Here is a 17,640-nt window from a genome sequence, read left to right as displayed (position 1 = left end):
TGAGAGACCTAAATCACGTAGCCAGGATTTGAGAGTTTTGCTAACCTCACCTTGCATCAAACCAAACAGACTACTGAGTTTTGGGAAGATGGGTTGGGTTCCTCAGCTCCCAATTCCCATAGATCGGGATTTTGGCATAGCAAATAAAACTCATTTGCCGGTACCACCTCCAAAATGCTGATATCTGGGCACTCTAACTGGAGCAGGGATGAGCACCTCCTGGGGCTGATTCATCCTTTCCAAAGACTTGTACCTGAGATGAGTGAGGTGAATTACACGTTGGAGGTGCCTGTCTCTTTTATGGCTATGGAGAATGCTAGACCCCTCGTGTGTGCATTGTGAAGGGTGCAACAGGTGATCCCTGGAGTCTCTTTTGGCAAAATTTCTCCTGCTTCAGTGGGTGTAAATTATGACATGTTTCTGTTACACTTGCTTATTTTTTACTAGGTCTGCACAGTCTGGGTCAGATGGGAGCTTTGTTATGAACTCAGGTGGGATGTAGCTTTTTATCTGTTTAAAAGGGAACAAAACCATTTTTTCCTTCTCCTCCATACTCCTCCTGGATTGTCTCCAAGCCAAATAAGAGCATGGCTTTGGTAATGCCTTGACACCTCCTTGGTCTGCACTGCGTAAGAAAAATCCCTGCTTACATCTGTCCCTTAGCATCTGATCTATGTCTTCTCCTCCAGGACGAAGGATGGCTGATGGGTGTGAAGGAGTCTGACTGGATCCAGCATAAGGAACTTGACCAATGCCGAGGGGTTTTCCCTGAGAATTTCACAGAACGGGTGCAGTGAAAGTTCAAGCCCACCAGCTGCATTTCTGCTGGAAGAAAGCAAGTTTTCTGGTAGATAATTGAAAAAGAACAACAAAATCAAAAGAAGAGAGAATTCTGAAGGAATAGAAGCCTGAAAAAAAGTCAACTTAAAGGGTGTGTTCTTCTCAAAGGGCAAGATTTCAGAAGTTTATTGAAAATCAAAGTGTTATTGAAATATATACATATTAATAATAATAAGGCAATTCAGATACCCTCTTCCCCTTTGGTTTAAACAGCATTTGGATTCAAAGGACTGATGCAGAAGCAACTCTGTGAGGTTCTCCAAGTACTGCATTGACTGAATGGTCAGATGTCAGTCTGATTCTTGGAAAGGCAGTATTTGTCTAACAGCTTGAGAGTAGAAGCTGCATTTGCTCTTGGGTGGGTTAATCTGTTTTGTCTTGAAGGTGGCTTGCATGGCAACCATAAAAATTCAGCCTTCCCTACATCTTCAACCTACAGTAGGCCAAACTTTCTGTTATGCTGTTGAAAAAAAAATTTAGTGTAATAGTGTTCACCACTACAATGTATGTGTGTGTGTGTGTATTTTATTTTCTTCCTTTAAAATAATGTTACATAAACTGTGATTTTATACATGTAAAGATAGAAGAAACTACATGGAAAGGGCATGAAGAAGGTGAAATGTATGAAGCTGTGCTCAGTCCAAAGCTCTTGCAAATGCAGACACCTAAATTCTAACAGTAGTGTTGGCCTGTGAAATCCTAAGGGGAATGGACAAATTCAAGAAGAGAAACAAGATAAAACAAACAGATGACGTTTGGATGTCTCTGAAATTTAGGACAGGGAATCCTCTACCACATACATCCCCTTCCCCTAACCCCCCAAAAAAACAAACCCAGATCTATTGGTGGTTTCAGAAGAGCTTAGATTCACGTAGATGGAAAATAGCTCTAAAATCTACTGGTTAGAAAATTTGCTTTTAAAGACAGAGATAAGGGAAGAATTTTTTTTTTCTGTAAGAATATCAAAGAGAAAACACTGATAAAAACCAATTTACTTTCTGTGCTTTTCATTGGCATTGTTTTTTGTGGAATTGTATTTCTTAGTTTCCTTTGAAGAGTTCTGTAAGTGAAATATCGTTAGATCAGCTTTCTCCAGTGCTGTGCTGATGATCAAGTTAACCTCTATGAAAACTGGACTCTTGAAATGCTCGTTTAAAATGGCTGTGTGACTTCATGCTATTGTAATGCATTAGAAAGGAAGGCAAGAATATCAAAGTGTCAGTGTCAAGAAGACACTCTGCAGTCTAATACTGACGCTGAGTCCCTTCCTTTACCTTTCCTTTGCTTCTGTTTTTGAATTTTGTTTTTTTTTTTAGCTTAGACAAGCAGATGACAAGGCTGTTTCTAAGTGCATATTACACTTGTTAATATAAGCCGGTCTGACTCTCCAAGACTCTAAAGTCCCACGAAGGTACTTTATAAACTTTACTTGAATACTGATGCAGCTGGCAAGCAAGTCAGGCTATTTTAATTTTTTACAGCTTCCCCTCCTCCCCCATGATCGTTTTTCCCCTGAAGGGATTTTTAACAGTGAGGTTATGCTGTGCTCAGGATCATTCTGAAATAATCTTCCAAACTGGAGGGAGTTGGCTTTTGTCAAAGCTGCACAAAATGCTGACAGAGTATTGAAAATCTCACCTTTTCAAATCTGGATTATTTGTAGAGTAACAGAAAAAACATTGTAGGGCAAAAATTGTGATTTTTTTTAAAGAAACAACTTTGTTTGGAGGAACAGATCTGATTTTGATTAGAAAATATATTCTTATAGATGCAAGTATTGTTGGAGTTCCTCTTGCTTTCAGCTTGGGAGATGATCCATGCTAGTTATTACAGCAATGTAACAGGCATTCAATCTGTCCTATGTACCCAAATCCCTTCTCCTTTTTAAAAGAAAAAATGTGCAGGAATTTATTTTCCATCACTGTTAGAAACCCCAAGTGTATCCAGGAGTAACTGCTCACAATACAGAAGGACTGGACTCCACAAATTATGGTATGGTGAGCTGTTGCTTTAGAATACTGCCCTGTTTGACTTTTTTTTCCTTTTTCATCAGGGTTGTCTTTATTATTACTCTTTTTTGTTTTTCAAAATATCTATTTTTATGCATTTGTGATTCCCATTACTCCTTTAAAGATTATTCATATAAAAATATACATTTAAATATACATAGAAATATATATATATTAAAAAGCGGGTTGATCCAATTAACATAATGCTGTCAGCTTAAAATGTTTATTTTTATGCAAAACCTGTGGATAATAGCTTTGTTTTTTTAAGAAAAGGACAAGATTCTAAGTTACCAGAGCTGTGATTTTTGTCTTGTAGTAACTGTTCTAGACCATTTAGAAAACTGTGCTGATACCTAATTTATTGTGGGATTTTTTTGCTGTTGTTGTCCTCTGCTGTGCTTGAACCAGATGACTGTCCCAACAAAGATCCTTGTAAGGCCTTTTCATTTTATTGAGCTTGCAGAGCAACTATCCAGTACTGTATTGTCCCTGCAGAAGTGGTAACACTCTGCAAAAAAGGGATGTTGTTTTTCAGGTCACCTGAGTGATGCTCCAATGTTTCTGGTGGGGAGAGTGTTATGTCTCTCTCCATTTGCTTCCCCTGACCCCAAACCCCCAGGTCCCCTTGCTTTAGAGCAGGTTTGGGTGGGTTACCTGGATCTTGCATTGCTCACAGATAAATGGTGTCAGCACATCTCAGTCAGGTTCTGAAAATGCGGGATCAGACCCACAGTTTATAAATTGCCTTATGTGAAAGTAGGATGGCATAGCAGGAAACTTGTAGATGGCAGTGTTCTTTAGAGCCAGGAGATCTGTCTCCTGGGTCATTCAGCCCCTTGTAAACAGCCATGGCTTCTCCCATTTTCAGTGTTTTTATGTCTCCTAAATACCTTGATTCTGGTTGGTATTACCTGGTGAAATGAACTTCCCCTTTTCTTTGGTTTAGATCTGAATCAAATAGAAAGAGAGACAGTAAACTCCCAAGTAGGCTGTGCCCACCTTGTTTTTCAGTTTGCAGGCTGAACTGAAAAATCTGAGAAAAAAACATAAGGGTGACCTGAGACAATTTTGTTTTTTTCCATTTCTCAGTGGAATGAAAAAGGGAAAAAATGAAACAAACAAATGAGTCCTTTCATACCAAAATGAAACATTAATTCCTAGGGTTGCATTTTAACTTTTTAACAAATGTTATGTCCTGGGCTGTAACAAGTTGCTTTGAAGCAAAAATGTGAAAACTTCTGTTTTGAAAATGATGAAAGAAAATGTTTTAATGTTAATAGTCTTTTTGCCATTGCCTTTTTTCTTAATCCGATGACTGGTTTCAGTTAATTCTAGACTGTATTTTTTTCCAAATACATTATCCACTGAAGAGAACCCAAAGAAGCCCAGTTCTGCTCCTGACAGATACACTGGACACATTTCAGGGATTACTTGGTATCTGGCACATCAAAGCTGCTGTTTTCCCCATTTAATAATCTCCCACTTGATTGTTCTACTGGGTGAAAAATAAAAGCATCTCTCATCCTGTGCCACCGACTGGTTTTGTAGCTGGCCTTAGAAAGACATTCTTACTCAGTTGGCTTCAGATTTTTATTTTTTTTTCAGATCTTTGGTTACAGATTTATGATACCTCTCCAGTTTGAGCCTAATCGTAGTATGAGATGGGAATTAATATTTACCCAACTGATAAAAAAGAAGTAAGGCACATTGCTTTTTCCCCTCTATCTATCTTAGCAGTGTCAGTAATAGATCTGTTTGATAGAATTAAGGAAAGGTCCCAGGGCGAAGAAGAGTGTGGTGTTCCAGGTGAGACTACCACATACTCTTTGCTATTTTCCATGGGCATTCCTCAGCTGTCTGCTTTTATCACCTTTGTTTTGCTTGGCTGTTGAGGTGATGCAGTAAATGGGGTTGTGCAGATTCATTTCCAGCTGCTCAAAGCTGGTAGTGCTTCGTGTGAATTGTGCCACAGTCCTTGAAGCTTTGTTCACTGTTGCAGAACCCTTTCCTGTCCCAATATCCTAAGATTGTGGCCAAGGCAAACAGCCCCAAATGAAAGGGGACCTGGAACAGGAGTGAGGACTCCATTTTCTACCTGGAACTGGGGTGTCAGCTCAATTAGGTTTTGCAGTAGCCCCTTGGAAGGAAAAGGCCCAAGGCTAAGGAGATGGGGGAGGATGGAGGGATGGTCCATTATCTTTTTCATTTTGCATTGATGCAATGACTCCCTCACCTCTTAGTTCCAGGGAGAAACTACATAGGGCTGAGAACAACATATGAATGGCCGAGAAGCGTATGTTCAATCTGATAACAAGGGCTTCTTGCCTGCCTGTGGCACTGAGTTCAGAGCATCCTGTTTCCTGCTCTGGGCCAGCCAGATGCAATGCTCTGCCACAGATATTTTGGATGCTGTGCAGTCAGTGCCCCCAAAACAGTGAATGTCCTTGTCTGAAGGGTGCAGAGGTGTCTCTCAGCCCTTTCTAGGAAGACCTGTGGATTTCCCACAAACAAGGCCTGTGTGCATCTAACACAGCCGCCTCTGATTTCAGGACCTGTGTGTGTCTTTCAGCACTGGCCCCATTCTCCAGCTCCTCTCACTTCTCAGCCTCTCCCATGCTCTTTGAGGATGATGGCAGCATCAGGCACATCCCACCAGCCAAAAAGTGCAAAGCTAGAAGGTGCACAAATATGTCCATCAGCAAATCCTACACAATGCGGCTTTGATAGTGCTGAAATCAGGAAAACAAGCAACAGCTTTGGGCTGCCAAAGGGAAGCTACTCCTTGCCACACAGGCACTGTCACACCTGGTAGTGGTGCAGACACCTCTCTGCTTGCATGCTCTGGTTCACACCTTTTTGCGTAACTCCTGATGGAATGGAATCCTGGGTGGTGCCCAGAGCTGGATTGTGTCACCAGCCCTCAAAAAACACCGGGTCTACTTGACACATGGGGGCTGAGAATTAGAAGGCTCTTCTGGAAATCTTGCTTACTAAACTAAATGGAGAAACTACAGCTGTGAACACTGGTCTGTATAAGCCTGTACTTTGATGTGTCCTATGGCTATAATTCCTTCACCTCCTTTTGCAGCTTATTCTGCTAATCGTGACCCTAGTCTGCATTTCATGTAGAAGGTCCCTACTTGAAGCTTGCCAGATGCAGTCCTGGGCTTATTGCTTCTCTAGCTGAATTAAGTGGGAACGACTTTGGCAGTGTATTAGCAATCTCTTTTCCTTCTGTTAATTCAGTCTTGAGTTTAATCACAATGACCTGAAACATGTTTGGGGGTTGAGTGGTTTTTTTAATTAATTTTTGTTTTGTTTAAACAAAGCTGAACAATTCCCATTGTATTTAGAGCTGTAATGCCCAGTTCCACAAGTACTAGATGAATTTGTCCCATCTTGTTTCTTGGTGATGTTCAGAAATATAATTTGTGTCATCCTAAATCCTGAGTCAGTTTCTCTCTCTATTCTTTTCCGACCTTTATATGAAGAAGCTGAAATAATTCAGGACATTTTTTTCCCCACAGAGGTGAGTAGCTTCATAGATTTTTGGTATCCAGGCACCTTTAACACTGAGAGTTCTTATAAACACATGGAATGGAGAGGGTGGTGCTGGTCCTTACAGCAGCAGAGTAAGCTCCTGTAGCAGCCATCTCTGTTCCAGTTGATTGTGATGCCAAATGAATGTAGTAAAAGGAAGGATTTGAGATCTTTCCTTTTTATTAGCTACTGACCCCAAAGTGATGTAACCTTCATCCTCTAAGGCAAGTCTGTTGGTGGGACTGTGACACTGCAAGAGCGCTCTGTGCCACCTGGCCAAACTTTTCTCAGCTCCCTCTGGCCTGCTGCCACACCTGTGTGAGCTCAGTTTCCAGGCTGGCTTTGGGTTCTGCTCTTAAAATTGGACATTTCCTTTGTAGGTAGAAAAGGGGTGTTTGTGCCCGTCAGCCACAGGGACTGAGAGACAGGATTAGAGGGGTTCACAATTCATAGCTGACTGGTTTTGGGGCCACTCCCTTGGATGCCTGATTCCAGACAGGCTTGGCACAGCTGCACGTGGGATTCGGTGTGTAAATAGCAAGTGCTGGCCAAAGGCCAGACTGGGGTCTGATGTAAATTGCTGCCAGTTAGCACCTTGATGGATGGACTGCCACAGTTCTCTGCTTTAGGATGCAGCTCCACAAGCCCCAGGGCCAGCTCAGGGAGCTGACCAGGCTGTCCTTGTACCATTCCTTTGCTTCCAGACAGCCTGGAGGGTTTAGTGCCTTTTAGCCTCACACCTCTATGGCATTGGGATGGACCTGAGTCACATCTTGTTGCAGAGGGAGAGAAAGAAGCAGGCTGTGCCCCTGGAACTGTCACCTCAGTTGGTGACTCAGGCTCTGCCTTGGTGTAGTGGCTCCTGTGAGGCTGAGCTGGGCCAGCTCTGCTGGAGATGGAAGCTCACAGGGCAGGAGCAAGACCCAGAGGTACCCTGTGCATGCCTCCTGCTTGTCCTGCCTCACACAGTTGCATTCCCATCACCTAGAAATACAAAGGAAATGGGAGGGGAGAAGACGGATGAGTGGGAGCAACGAATAATTCAGTCAGTCTCTGCTCAGCTGCATAATTCATTCCCAGTGATGTTTTGTTGCTCCAAAGAAGCGGCACTTGGTGTCATTGCAGGCTGTGGCCACATAAACCCTGGCAGCATATCGGGAGCAGGATCAGGCTCAAGGGGCCCTGGTCCAACCTCAGTAGACCTCATCACACCGAGGGAAGACTGGGCTTCCTTCTGGGAATGCAGCTGGAGAAGGAAGCCTCTAAGATGGAGGAGACACATGTGGCACCAGGTGAGGCTGGGGTGCCTGGGAATGGGCAAGGTGAAAGCCAGGGCATTCCATGCTGCAGTGAACTGGCAATGACTGGTGTCAGTCACTCCATGACATGCCCACACGAAGGGACATGTTGGTAGCAGGGCTGTCCTTCAGTAGGAGCCCATGCCACTTGGGAAGACCCTGTGACAGGAAGCTTGAGCCCCAGTGTGGAGCTAGGAGTCAGTCTGCAACGGTGAGGAGGAGAAGATGGGAGTTTGGGGCAGCACTCAGCAATTTCTCCTGTTTGCTGGCTGGGTGAAGCTGGTGCCCTTTGCAGAGCAGAATTGCTGCTTCAGCAGATGGAGAAGCCTCTGCTGCGTGCCCAATCCACAGAGCCATTAATAACGGTGTGGGAATAGGGATTCAGCAAGTGCCCATGATTAATTGGCTCATCATGGGCAGTTAATGGCCAGGCTGGTCTCCTTGGCCCTGTGGTGCAGGTAATGGAACAGGCATCACTTCTCACTGGATGAGGCGTAGCCCCCTGCCAGGAGCGATGGGCAGACTCTGTGAGCTGTTCTGATGTGCTGCTGAGAGGTCTTGGGTGAGATTGGTTTTTTTGGATGCTGGGGAATAGATCTGTAAGGGAACTTATTATCAAAGTCAGGTAGGCAACTCTGGCACAGCCCCAATCTAATATCAGCTTTCCTTTACCTAGCACTGGTGTTATCTCATGTCTTGCTTATGCTCCCTCTTACTGAGGCTGACTCCTTCACACATATTCTGCTTGTCTCAGCACTTCCTCATTAATTAATATATAGAAATTCAGGTGCCACCTATGCTGCATCAGGCACTGGAGATGACAGAGCCATGCAGTAATGAGGACATGAAGGCAAGGCTGCTTTTTGAAATCCAAGTGATGAGGAAGCAATCCTCTCTACTAGTGACCCTGCCAGGGAGAGGGCTGAGCTCCACCAAGTGCAAGTGATTGCCTCTGTCCCAGCTGCTTAGTAATAAGATAGGAGAAAGAAAAGCTCTAACAGGAGTGCAAGGTATAAAAATTAAATTGCACACGTTTTTATCATTTGAGCAACATGACACAGCTTAAGGTGTGAAATGAATGTGATGGGAGTGAGACTGCTGCTGTGCCAGCAAGGAGTGCAAGCCTTATTCTGCGTCCCAAAGGGACACGTTTGTGTTCCCCTTTAGGGCATGTTCTGTGACGGTCATGATGATGGCTATTACAGCAGACATGAAGCATGTTCAGAAACACCTGTGCCACAGACTGTAATTTCTCCTATCTCCAATTCAGAGACCTGTGAGAGCCTCCTGGAGTGACTTTCCCTCTCTAATGTCCAGGATTGCCTCTGTACATCTCTATTAGAGGCCTCAGGAGAGACCTGACTATTGATTTTGCACAAAGTGCTGCATTTGCTGTTGAGAGCGATGCTGCTTTAGGAGGCCACACGGAGGCACCCGTGGCATCCCTGCCTCAGTACGAAACATCCCAAAGGTCTGAGAAACCCCTTCTGCATGCCAGACTTCTGGCTGGCTCCTCTGGGGAAATCTGAGGAAAGCTCAAACTGAGCATCTCTGCTGGGAGCAGTCACGGTGTTTTAGTGGCTGGGCCATGGCATTGCGCTTGATGATTGCATCAACCAGAGATGCTTCCAGCCCTCTAAGAGCTTTCCCCATAATGCACAGCAGAAGCGGGCTCTGCTTCTCTGTGACAAGTGGCCACCCTCCTAAATCCTCAGCAAGTTTCACCTGGAGCTATCTCGTGAAGTGTCATGTCCATCTTCTTCCTCCTAAGCTGTCCTTCCTGTGGGAGACACATCGTGGAAGGCTGTGCCTCTTGCCCCACAGAGGCAGTGATGTACCATAGCAGGAGGACAGGTATTTGATTTGCCTTGCTCTGCCCTCTCTGGTAGCTCCCAGCATTGCTCACCACTGTGTCTCAGGCTTTCTGCTGTAGCTCTGACAAATCGTTGCTCTTTCCCATACGATACAGATGTTTTTTGCAGGACTGTAAATTACTCCCATCCAATAACTCTTTTATGAAGCACTTTTTCTCCACACAGTAAAGAAAAATGCAACCGAAGAGGTAATTAAATGTTTACTGTTAAGTACTTTATATATTATATACTATAGATCATTCCATCCATTAAACAATCCATTTAACTCCCTTTAACAGCATTATTGTCTATTATTAGGTTAATCAGCATTCACATCCTGTAACTCTGCATTTCTATCTAATTATCCCTTCTTTCTTACTTCATATTTCTATTTAATTAAGCTCAGAGTCAGAGCTGAATTTCCCATGCTCAGCACTAGCAGAGGATTTGATCCTTTCAATGCATGAGGGGCTGAGGGGCACCAAGTTTTAAGCAGCCTCCTTGGATATCTGCTAAAGTTTGCCTCCAGAGTCAGTCCCTGCTAAACTCCTGAGAAACTTGTGTCCTTGTAAGAAGCTGTAGGTCTATGACCTTCTCAGTTATCTCAGATTATCAAAGAGACCCCATAGGTGTGGTGGCTGCAGCTGGTGTGTCTGCAATGTTGCCTGCAGCATCCAGGCACCTCACGTGGCACGGTAAGGATGGATAGGGATTTTCTTTACTTGCTGACTGGAAAGGCAGGGAGTTTGTGTTGTCAGGGGCTCACACTTCACTCTGCATGTCGGGGTAAGTAAGGATCAGCAGCTGGGAATAGCCCATTTCTTACCTGACCAGGGCAAAAATGTACATGCTGCTGCTCTTCCACCTGGGCTCTGGGGCCGGTGGGGCAGGACAGTGCCTGCCTATAGCGGGGTTTGTCAGCATGCACCTGTTTTAGATGTAGCTCTACAGGCCCTGTTTGACAAACCTTTGCAGAACTGCTCATACTTTGATGTGCACTTGTAAGTGGTGTGTTAGTGGGCTGCTGGCCCTGACCCATGCAATGTGTGGGTGTGAGGAGGCTGTGACACTGCACAGGGCTGCCTGAGGCTGCTGCGTGTTGCAGCACTGCTGGGACCTGAGCTCACATCGTGCCTGCTGATAATGCACTCCTTTGGCATAAACACGTGCTCTGTTCTCAGTCCCCAAGCCCTGGAGTCTGCTACAGGAGGATGTCAATTGTAATCTCTCCCCCTCAGACGTTTTTGGGGATACCCAAGGCACGCAACATGACAGCATCACTGGAAAGAAGATTAAATAGCGGACAGGGAACACCTTGCTTGTCACCACTTAGCATCCAAGCTGCAATGGCTTTGAGGAATTGTCTGGGTCCTTCCAGAGTCCCTGAGCAGCTCTTTTTGCTAGTACCAGTCCAGAACAATCAGCAAATTGAGTTCTTTTTATTAACTTTAAAAGAAGACATTAGCCTCAGCCAGGAGAATAAAACCAATTTATGAGGCAATTAGCTCTGCAAAAACATTTCAGTCTCCCCAGAGCAGCCATCTGAGGAGCATCTTATTCCAGCTGCACAGCTTCTTCCGGCCTTGGGTTTACAGCACACTTCATTTATCATAAATAATAATAATAATGAATAAACAAATGGCTTCCTGATGAGAGTGTGAGGCAGCCAGGAAAGTCTTCTCTGCCTGAAATTAGATTATATTTTTGACTTCCTCCTTCCAGGTGTCATTCTTGTGGCCTGTTGCTTGATTGTGATTCATTTTGACAGTCAAGCTCTTTATAAATGAGCTTCTTGTGGGATCTGCAGCAGGGTCAGGTACAATTCAAAGGACCTGGACTACATGGAGGTGTCCTAGCAGCAGACTTGGAGAGCTCTGTGTGTATTTTCCAAGACCCTTTGTAGAAATTGCAGCTTTCTCAAGAACTGCCTATTAATGCTGGGAATTTGTGCAAAAGACAAGAATAGGGACTTCCTCTGCCATTATTGTTCTGATACAGTAAGTTCTGGGCGATGGAGGTGGTGCAGGAATTAATGTGGTGTGGAATTAAAACAAAAGTTTGATTTTCTATTTCTGGGCTAGCCTGAGATTTCCAAATTTGCCTTAAAGGCAAATTGAGATTGAAAGTTCAAACTCAGTTTCAGTGAGCTAATGCATAATACCAGTCTGCCAAACACTATTTTCTGTATTTTCCTGTTCCAACTTTTCAATTTTTATTATAAATATCTATTTCTTGATTTTAATTACACAATGCTATTGTGGAAGTGAAAAGTAGAAAGTTGAAACACTAGAACATAATATTTCTACTACAAATATTCTACAAATTTTACACTTTTGTTAATTAAGATTTTTCTTTTTTTACTGTAAGGTGATGCAGCTGTTGACCAGTTTTGTTTAGCTTATATATGGAGCACTCCCAAGCAGAGCCCTTGGCCTGCACCATTTTTATCTCCACTAGCAGGAGGGAATCCTGTAGATCTTAGTGTGTGTTAAGAAACTCAAGGGGAAAGAAAGTGCAACTGCTGTGATCTTATTAACATATCCAGAAAAAGAAAGAGCTAAATCCCAATCTTTTCAATAGGAATCAACATGCTCAAGAGAGAATTTCCTGTTGAGGTTTCTCAGGTATTAAAGTTGGGTTGCCTGTACCACTGTTTCTCTCCGAGCTCTCTTTCTGAACCTCAGGAAATATGTATCCAGGCCTGAAATGCAACACTCCTTATATTTATTAGGCTAAAGAGCATGAAGGAACAGGGGAATTTGATGAAAGCCAACGTTAAGAGTCACAACCAGCAGCAGTCCTGTTGCTGTGACTCCTTGATGCAGCTGTGGATACAGCACAGGATATAGCATGAATACCTTTGGGTTAAAGACCACCTGGGATTTCTACCTCAGGCATTGTGGCTGCAAGTCCTTGAGAGGTGAACTGCTTGGTGTCACGGGGTCCCTAGCTCTGTTTTGTTATTAATACCATAGTTATTGTTATTTACTTGGCTTGTTATACATACTAGTAAAGAACTGTTATTCCCATCCTTATATCTTTACCTGAGAGCCCCTTAATTTCAAAATTATAATAATTCAGAGGGAGGGAGTTTACATTTTTCATTCCAAGGGAGGCTCCTGCCCTCCCTAGCAGACACCTGTCTTCCAAACCAAGCCACTCAGGAGAAGGCAGTGTGAGGGATCCAACGTGCTCAAACCTTTTGCAGTAACTTCCCGTGCAGTTTCCAGTTGTGCATTTACCTCATGCTCCACAGTGAAGATGGGATTCACAGCCACTCAGCAGTGCTGCTGCCAGTAGCTTGACCAGTTCAAGTCCATTGGAGCTTTAAAGGAAATTTTTTTTCTTTATTTTTAAAAATCCTTTCTTGCTCCACTTCTTTCTCCATCATTGAGTTAAAGGTCTGTTAGCATCTCCTTTGGAATAATTCTGCCTTTAAATTTTGATGAGTCAGTGAATCCATGCAAAGCTTTTTAAAAGCTTTTAATTCTAAGCTTTGGGGGTTTTACACAGCCGGTTTAATCTGTAATGACTTTTTTTTGTTTCCACTTGAACTTTCTGCTGTTCTGGTGCTGTTCTGGTGCTCTTAAACGCCTGCAAGGCCTCATTTATGTTCTGTTGAAACACTTGCACTAGGAGACAAATGGTTCTTCCAATACCCCTTTTTTATTAATGTGTAGGTTTATAAGTGATGCTGCCACTGAAGGGATTAAATGTAGCTTGAAGAAGACCTAACCTCCTAAGGGGTGTTTGCTGTTGTGGCTGCACCATTCTTTGGGGAGTCTATAGCAACTGAGCTGCAGCCTCTGTGTGTGTGTGTAACAGACAATGTGTGCACAGCACTGAAGTCATTCCTGCATCTCCCTTCCCTGTGCACAGTAAGATTCATCCAAGCAATTTTCACATCTTAGGGAAATGGATGCTTCAACAAACCATGTCAGCCTTCCTGGAAGGACCTGACCCAGCTTAGTTTTTTAAACTGAGGGTTTGGTTTTGTGCTAAGGGGTGGTGCCAACCATCACACTTGCTGAGCACAATGATCTTGAGCTGCAGAAAACAAAATTGGGCTTTCCATGGCTAAAGGTGAAGGGACACATTGGCACAACAGTAGCAAAGAGAGCAATGTTTCAGCAGCCCATCTCTGCAGGACAGGTAGCCAGGCCAAGCCTTTGTGACACAGCAGCAGCACTCCTAAGGCATCTCTGCTTCACCTGTATTCAGGTGTGAGGTAGTCACTAGGCAGCTGCTCGAGTGGAGAAAAAAGGAAAAATAAGCAAAGAAAATGAGGGGAAAAGGGTGATTTGTGTTGTACTTTGAAACCATCTTCTGTTATCTGTGTTGTTACATGTCTCAGCTTTGATAGCTGCTTAGTTATCTTCTGGCCAAACGTGATGATGTACAAAAGCTGTCCCCCTTTTGATACTCACACAAACGTAGGCACTGCTGTAGTGGAAGCAGCTGTCAGCTGGGAAATTGCACAGAGGCTGCTGGGTTTTCTTGTCAATTATGCAACTATTCAGACATCCTAGTGGGAGGCTACAGTGCGACGTTTGGGCTGGATTTTCTACGGTGTTTAGGTGCTGGAGGATTCATATAAATACTTTTGGGGACTGACTGAGAAGCCTCCATGCCTACATCCTGCTGAAATCATGGGTGTTTTGCTGTCAGAGGTGCAAAGACACTTCTGAGAAGTCTCATTTTCAAGAAGAAATGTTGGTCGTGTGTCACAGGGAGCTGGCAGCTACAGAAATACCCAGTGCCAAGGTAGAGTAAACAAGCTAAGTGTATAATTTAGTGTCCTTGCCATTGATAAAGAATTGCCTCTGGAACATTGAAGATTGTCTCTAAATAAGGATAGGTGGGTCAGGAAAGGAAGCTCAGCTGGACAGGCTTCAGGAGGGCTGGCTTTGGTCCTTGCCTTGCCCCGGACCTGCTGCATAATCACGGAGGTGATGGAGTTCCAGGCTCTTAAGAACACAGCAGCTGAGATTGGTTTATAGGTCTCTCACCCCACGTCCTGTTTAGTCCCTGAACAGGTTTTGGTGGCCACTGTATTCAGTTTCTGTCAGAAATCACTAACATATTAGGCTTCCTGTGGAATGAGATGGACTTCTTATTTCCAAAAGTAATATTATTCATGTTTTCTCAGCAGGAAACCTGTCACAAGAGTCTAGGGGCTGATTTTCCTTTTGGAAGGAAAAATATCCCTGGAAGGAACATGTCTCTTATATAACAGCCATTGCAGAAGGGACAAAGTGTCAGTGAAACTAGGGACAGCACTGTATGATTTTGCTTCTTCAAATTCAAGACTACATGGCAGCAGGTCACCAGGTATTGGGTATGAGAACAAGGAATGCCCTCCTCTTATGACTTCTTTCAGATTCAATTCTTCCTTATGACATTCAGATCTTGCTTTTCTTCTACAACCAGGGTCCTGGCTCAGGAGCTGACTTTGACAGGGGTGAGTCCTTGCTTGCAAACCATTCCTTTACAGCTCTTGGAGGACTTGCTGCTCTGGCATTTGGAGCTTTTGCTATGATCCTACCATGCAGCTGTTTCTGCTGAAGAAAAGCATTCAGCAGAAACAGCTCACAAAGACCTCAGCCCTGCTCTCTTGCAGCCTGGCTCTGAGTTTAGGGGGAAAAAAAGAGTGAGATGGAGGCTGTGGAGCCCCAGCAAGAGTCACACTCCTTGCATCCTGTCTCATGCTGTGACTGGAAATTGTCTTGCAGGTGTCAGTGGTCCATGGGATGGGATGGGATGGAAGAATGGAAGAAAGCTAACAGGCTCCATCTCAGCTGGGGAAAAGAGTTTTGTAATTAGGATAAAGCCCTACAGCTGCCAGAGTTATCATCTCTTTTCTGCTTTCTTACTATTGGGATCAAGCAAATCCACTCTTCAGAGGATCTTCTCTTCTTCTGTTGGATCTTCTGTTGTCAGAGGATGGATCACACCCAGGAGTGTGGTCCAGCCATCAGATGGAGAGGGGCAGAGCATAATGGCAGCTGGGCAGACCTTTCAGCAGCAAATAGAAGACAAGGCCAACTTCTTTGATGAGGAGCTGGGGTGTGTGTGTTATAGTTGTTAACATGGACTTTTTAAAAGAACCAGCAACTCCCTGTGTTTTTTTAAAGTCCATTCAATAGCACTTAATAGCCCTGGCTCTCTGCAGAACTCCCTCAGCCTGTTTGCAGTCACTCCCAGCAGTGAGACTGGTAGATTTATATGACTTTACAGGGGTATAGAAGAGTTGCTTTGCAGTGCAGCACCATTTCCCCTTAATGGACTCTGTGACCAAGCAAATTTTGGTGATGTAAAAGTGCCTGGGCTGCTAGACTAAAGTACTCCATTTGCAACACCCTGTGGTGAGTGAAAGCCACAGGACTGGTTATAGCCATGCTGAAAAGTTGTGAAAGCACTGATCACACCAGGCACTCATAAAAGCCAGATTTACAGCACTGACCTATGCATTATAAAGAATAGCATACTTTTTGCTCCTAAATTCAGCCTAATGTTAAAGAATCAGTGTGCTGAGTGTTGCACAGAGCTTTGCAGACAGGATATCTCCATGAACACTGCAGGGGACTGCTGTGTGTTACTGACATGCTTGTGCAAGGGCACATTTCTTCCTTCAAGATGGCTCATCCCCTGTGAGGAAGCAAAAGAGTCCCTGTGAGGTGGCCAGCTCCCCTGGGAGCAGCACGACCCCTCAGCCATTGGAAAGTTGCAGGAGGCAGGCTGTGAGCAAGGAAGGATGCTTGAAGAGTGGCCCTGGCAGAAGAGGAATAGTACACTGTGGGGAGAGAGGGGAGATCCTACAGTCAGGATTGAAACACTGCCACAGTTTGCAGATAAATGTCCAGGTATGGGACTTTATATCATGATGCCAAGCAAAGTCTCTGTCCTTCAAACACTTCATGTTGCATTGTTTTGTTTTGGTTTTTTTTGAGCTGCAGAATTTCTCCCAGTGAAGGAGCTTGGGAGGCTCAGCAATGGCTCTGTCGCAGGGAATCTGGACTGATGGATTGGTGTCACAGCTGACACCTGGCAGGCTTTCATCTAGACAGCACAGCCATGAGTGCCATGACTGCTTAACATATTGCTTGGGCTTTAGGAATGAGATACATCTACTCCCCTTTGGTAACTTGTCTGGCTGAAGCCAAAGGCAGCTTGAGACTTCACGGCTATGGGAGCTCCTGCCTAAGCCAGGCAAGACAAAGATCCTTTTGCCTTATGCAGCTGAACTTCTTGCTGCCTTGCTGTGGTGCAGCTCCGCAGGAGCAGCTCAGGGTGGCAGTGTTGCCCTGTGAATTGCGCTGTTCCCCGTGCTCATTCCATTTTCTTGCTGACACACGGGGAGCTGTAACCCCAGAGGGAGCATCGGGGGCTTCATACAAAATAGTCCACAGATGCAAACTGCAGAAATCTGTGTCCTGCCATGCTGGGTTTAATTAAGGGCACTCTGGAAAAGTCCCTGTTTGGTAACATCTCTCTTTCTCCAGTCACAGTGTGTTGGAATTCAAGTGGCTTTATGGAAAGACTGAGTTTGGGCTCACATCTGGCAATATTAAATCACTGCCGTGTAGGAAGAGAAGGTTGTTTCTATTTTCTCTATTTTTTGCATTTCAAGTGACCACGTATGCCAAACACACATTTCTGCCATAAATGGTAGAAAGGAAAAGTGTGTAAGCTCTGTAGGCAGTATCAGAAAGGAGCACTACAGAATGCCACGCCACTGATGGTTAGCACTGCTTAGTCCCAAAGGAAAGTGTCACCTTTGAGTGACAACTCTTCATCCCGACATCATCTGGCTGAGAGGGAGCAGTGGCACGTGAAGCTGGAACAGACACAGCTTCATGGTGCACTGGTTGCTGTTTCATTTGTGCTCTCAGCACTGACCTGTTTCCTGGGGATGACTGACAGAATTTCATGGGTTTGAGAAACTTCAAGCAGCCAATATAGGGACATAAAATCTGCCTCCTAAATACATTTCATTTATTTTCCCTTGAAATTTGTTATCTGTCAAATCTGTTTATCCCATATAACCTACCTAATTAGACACAGTTGTATAAATAAAGGCAATGGAACATTACATTTTCT

General features: G+C 44.2%; 1 protein-coding gene across 12 annotated transcripts in view; it reads left to right on the top strand.

Moving 5' to 3' along the window:
* The window catches only part of BIN1 (bridging integrator 1), a 92,839-nt gene extending 86,546 nt beyond the window's left edge, over positions 1 to 6,293 (top strand). For 8 of the 12 annotated variants that reach the window (XM_058839336.1, XM_058839329.1, XM_058839328.1 and 5 more), the window contains one exon: positions 690 to 4,378. In XM_058839336.1, the coding sequence (XP_058695319.1) occupies positions 690 to 797 (108 nt within the window). In that variant the 3' untranslated portion in view covers positions 798 to 4,378. Of the gene's footprint in view, positions 1 to 689 lie in introns of all 12 variants that reach the window. The other 4 variants (XM_058839327.1, XM_058839324.1, XM_058839326.1 and 1 more) reach the window with 1 other exon arrangement.
* Positions 6,294 to 17,640: the final 11,347 nt, after the last annotated feature.

This window comes from Poecile atricapillus, chromosome 5 (genome assembly GCF_030490865.1).
Source record: "Poecile atricapillus isolate bPoeAtr1 chromosome 5, bPoeAtr1.hap1, whole genome shotgun sequence".
NCBI classification, from domain to species: Eukaryota; Metazoa; Chordata; class Aves; order Passeriformes; family Paridae; genus Poecile; species Poecile atricapillus.
Note: the sequence above shows the minus strand (reverse complement) of the source record. Positions and strands in the feature narration are given on the sequence as shown.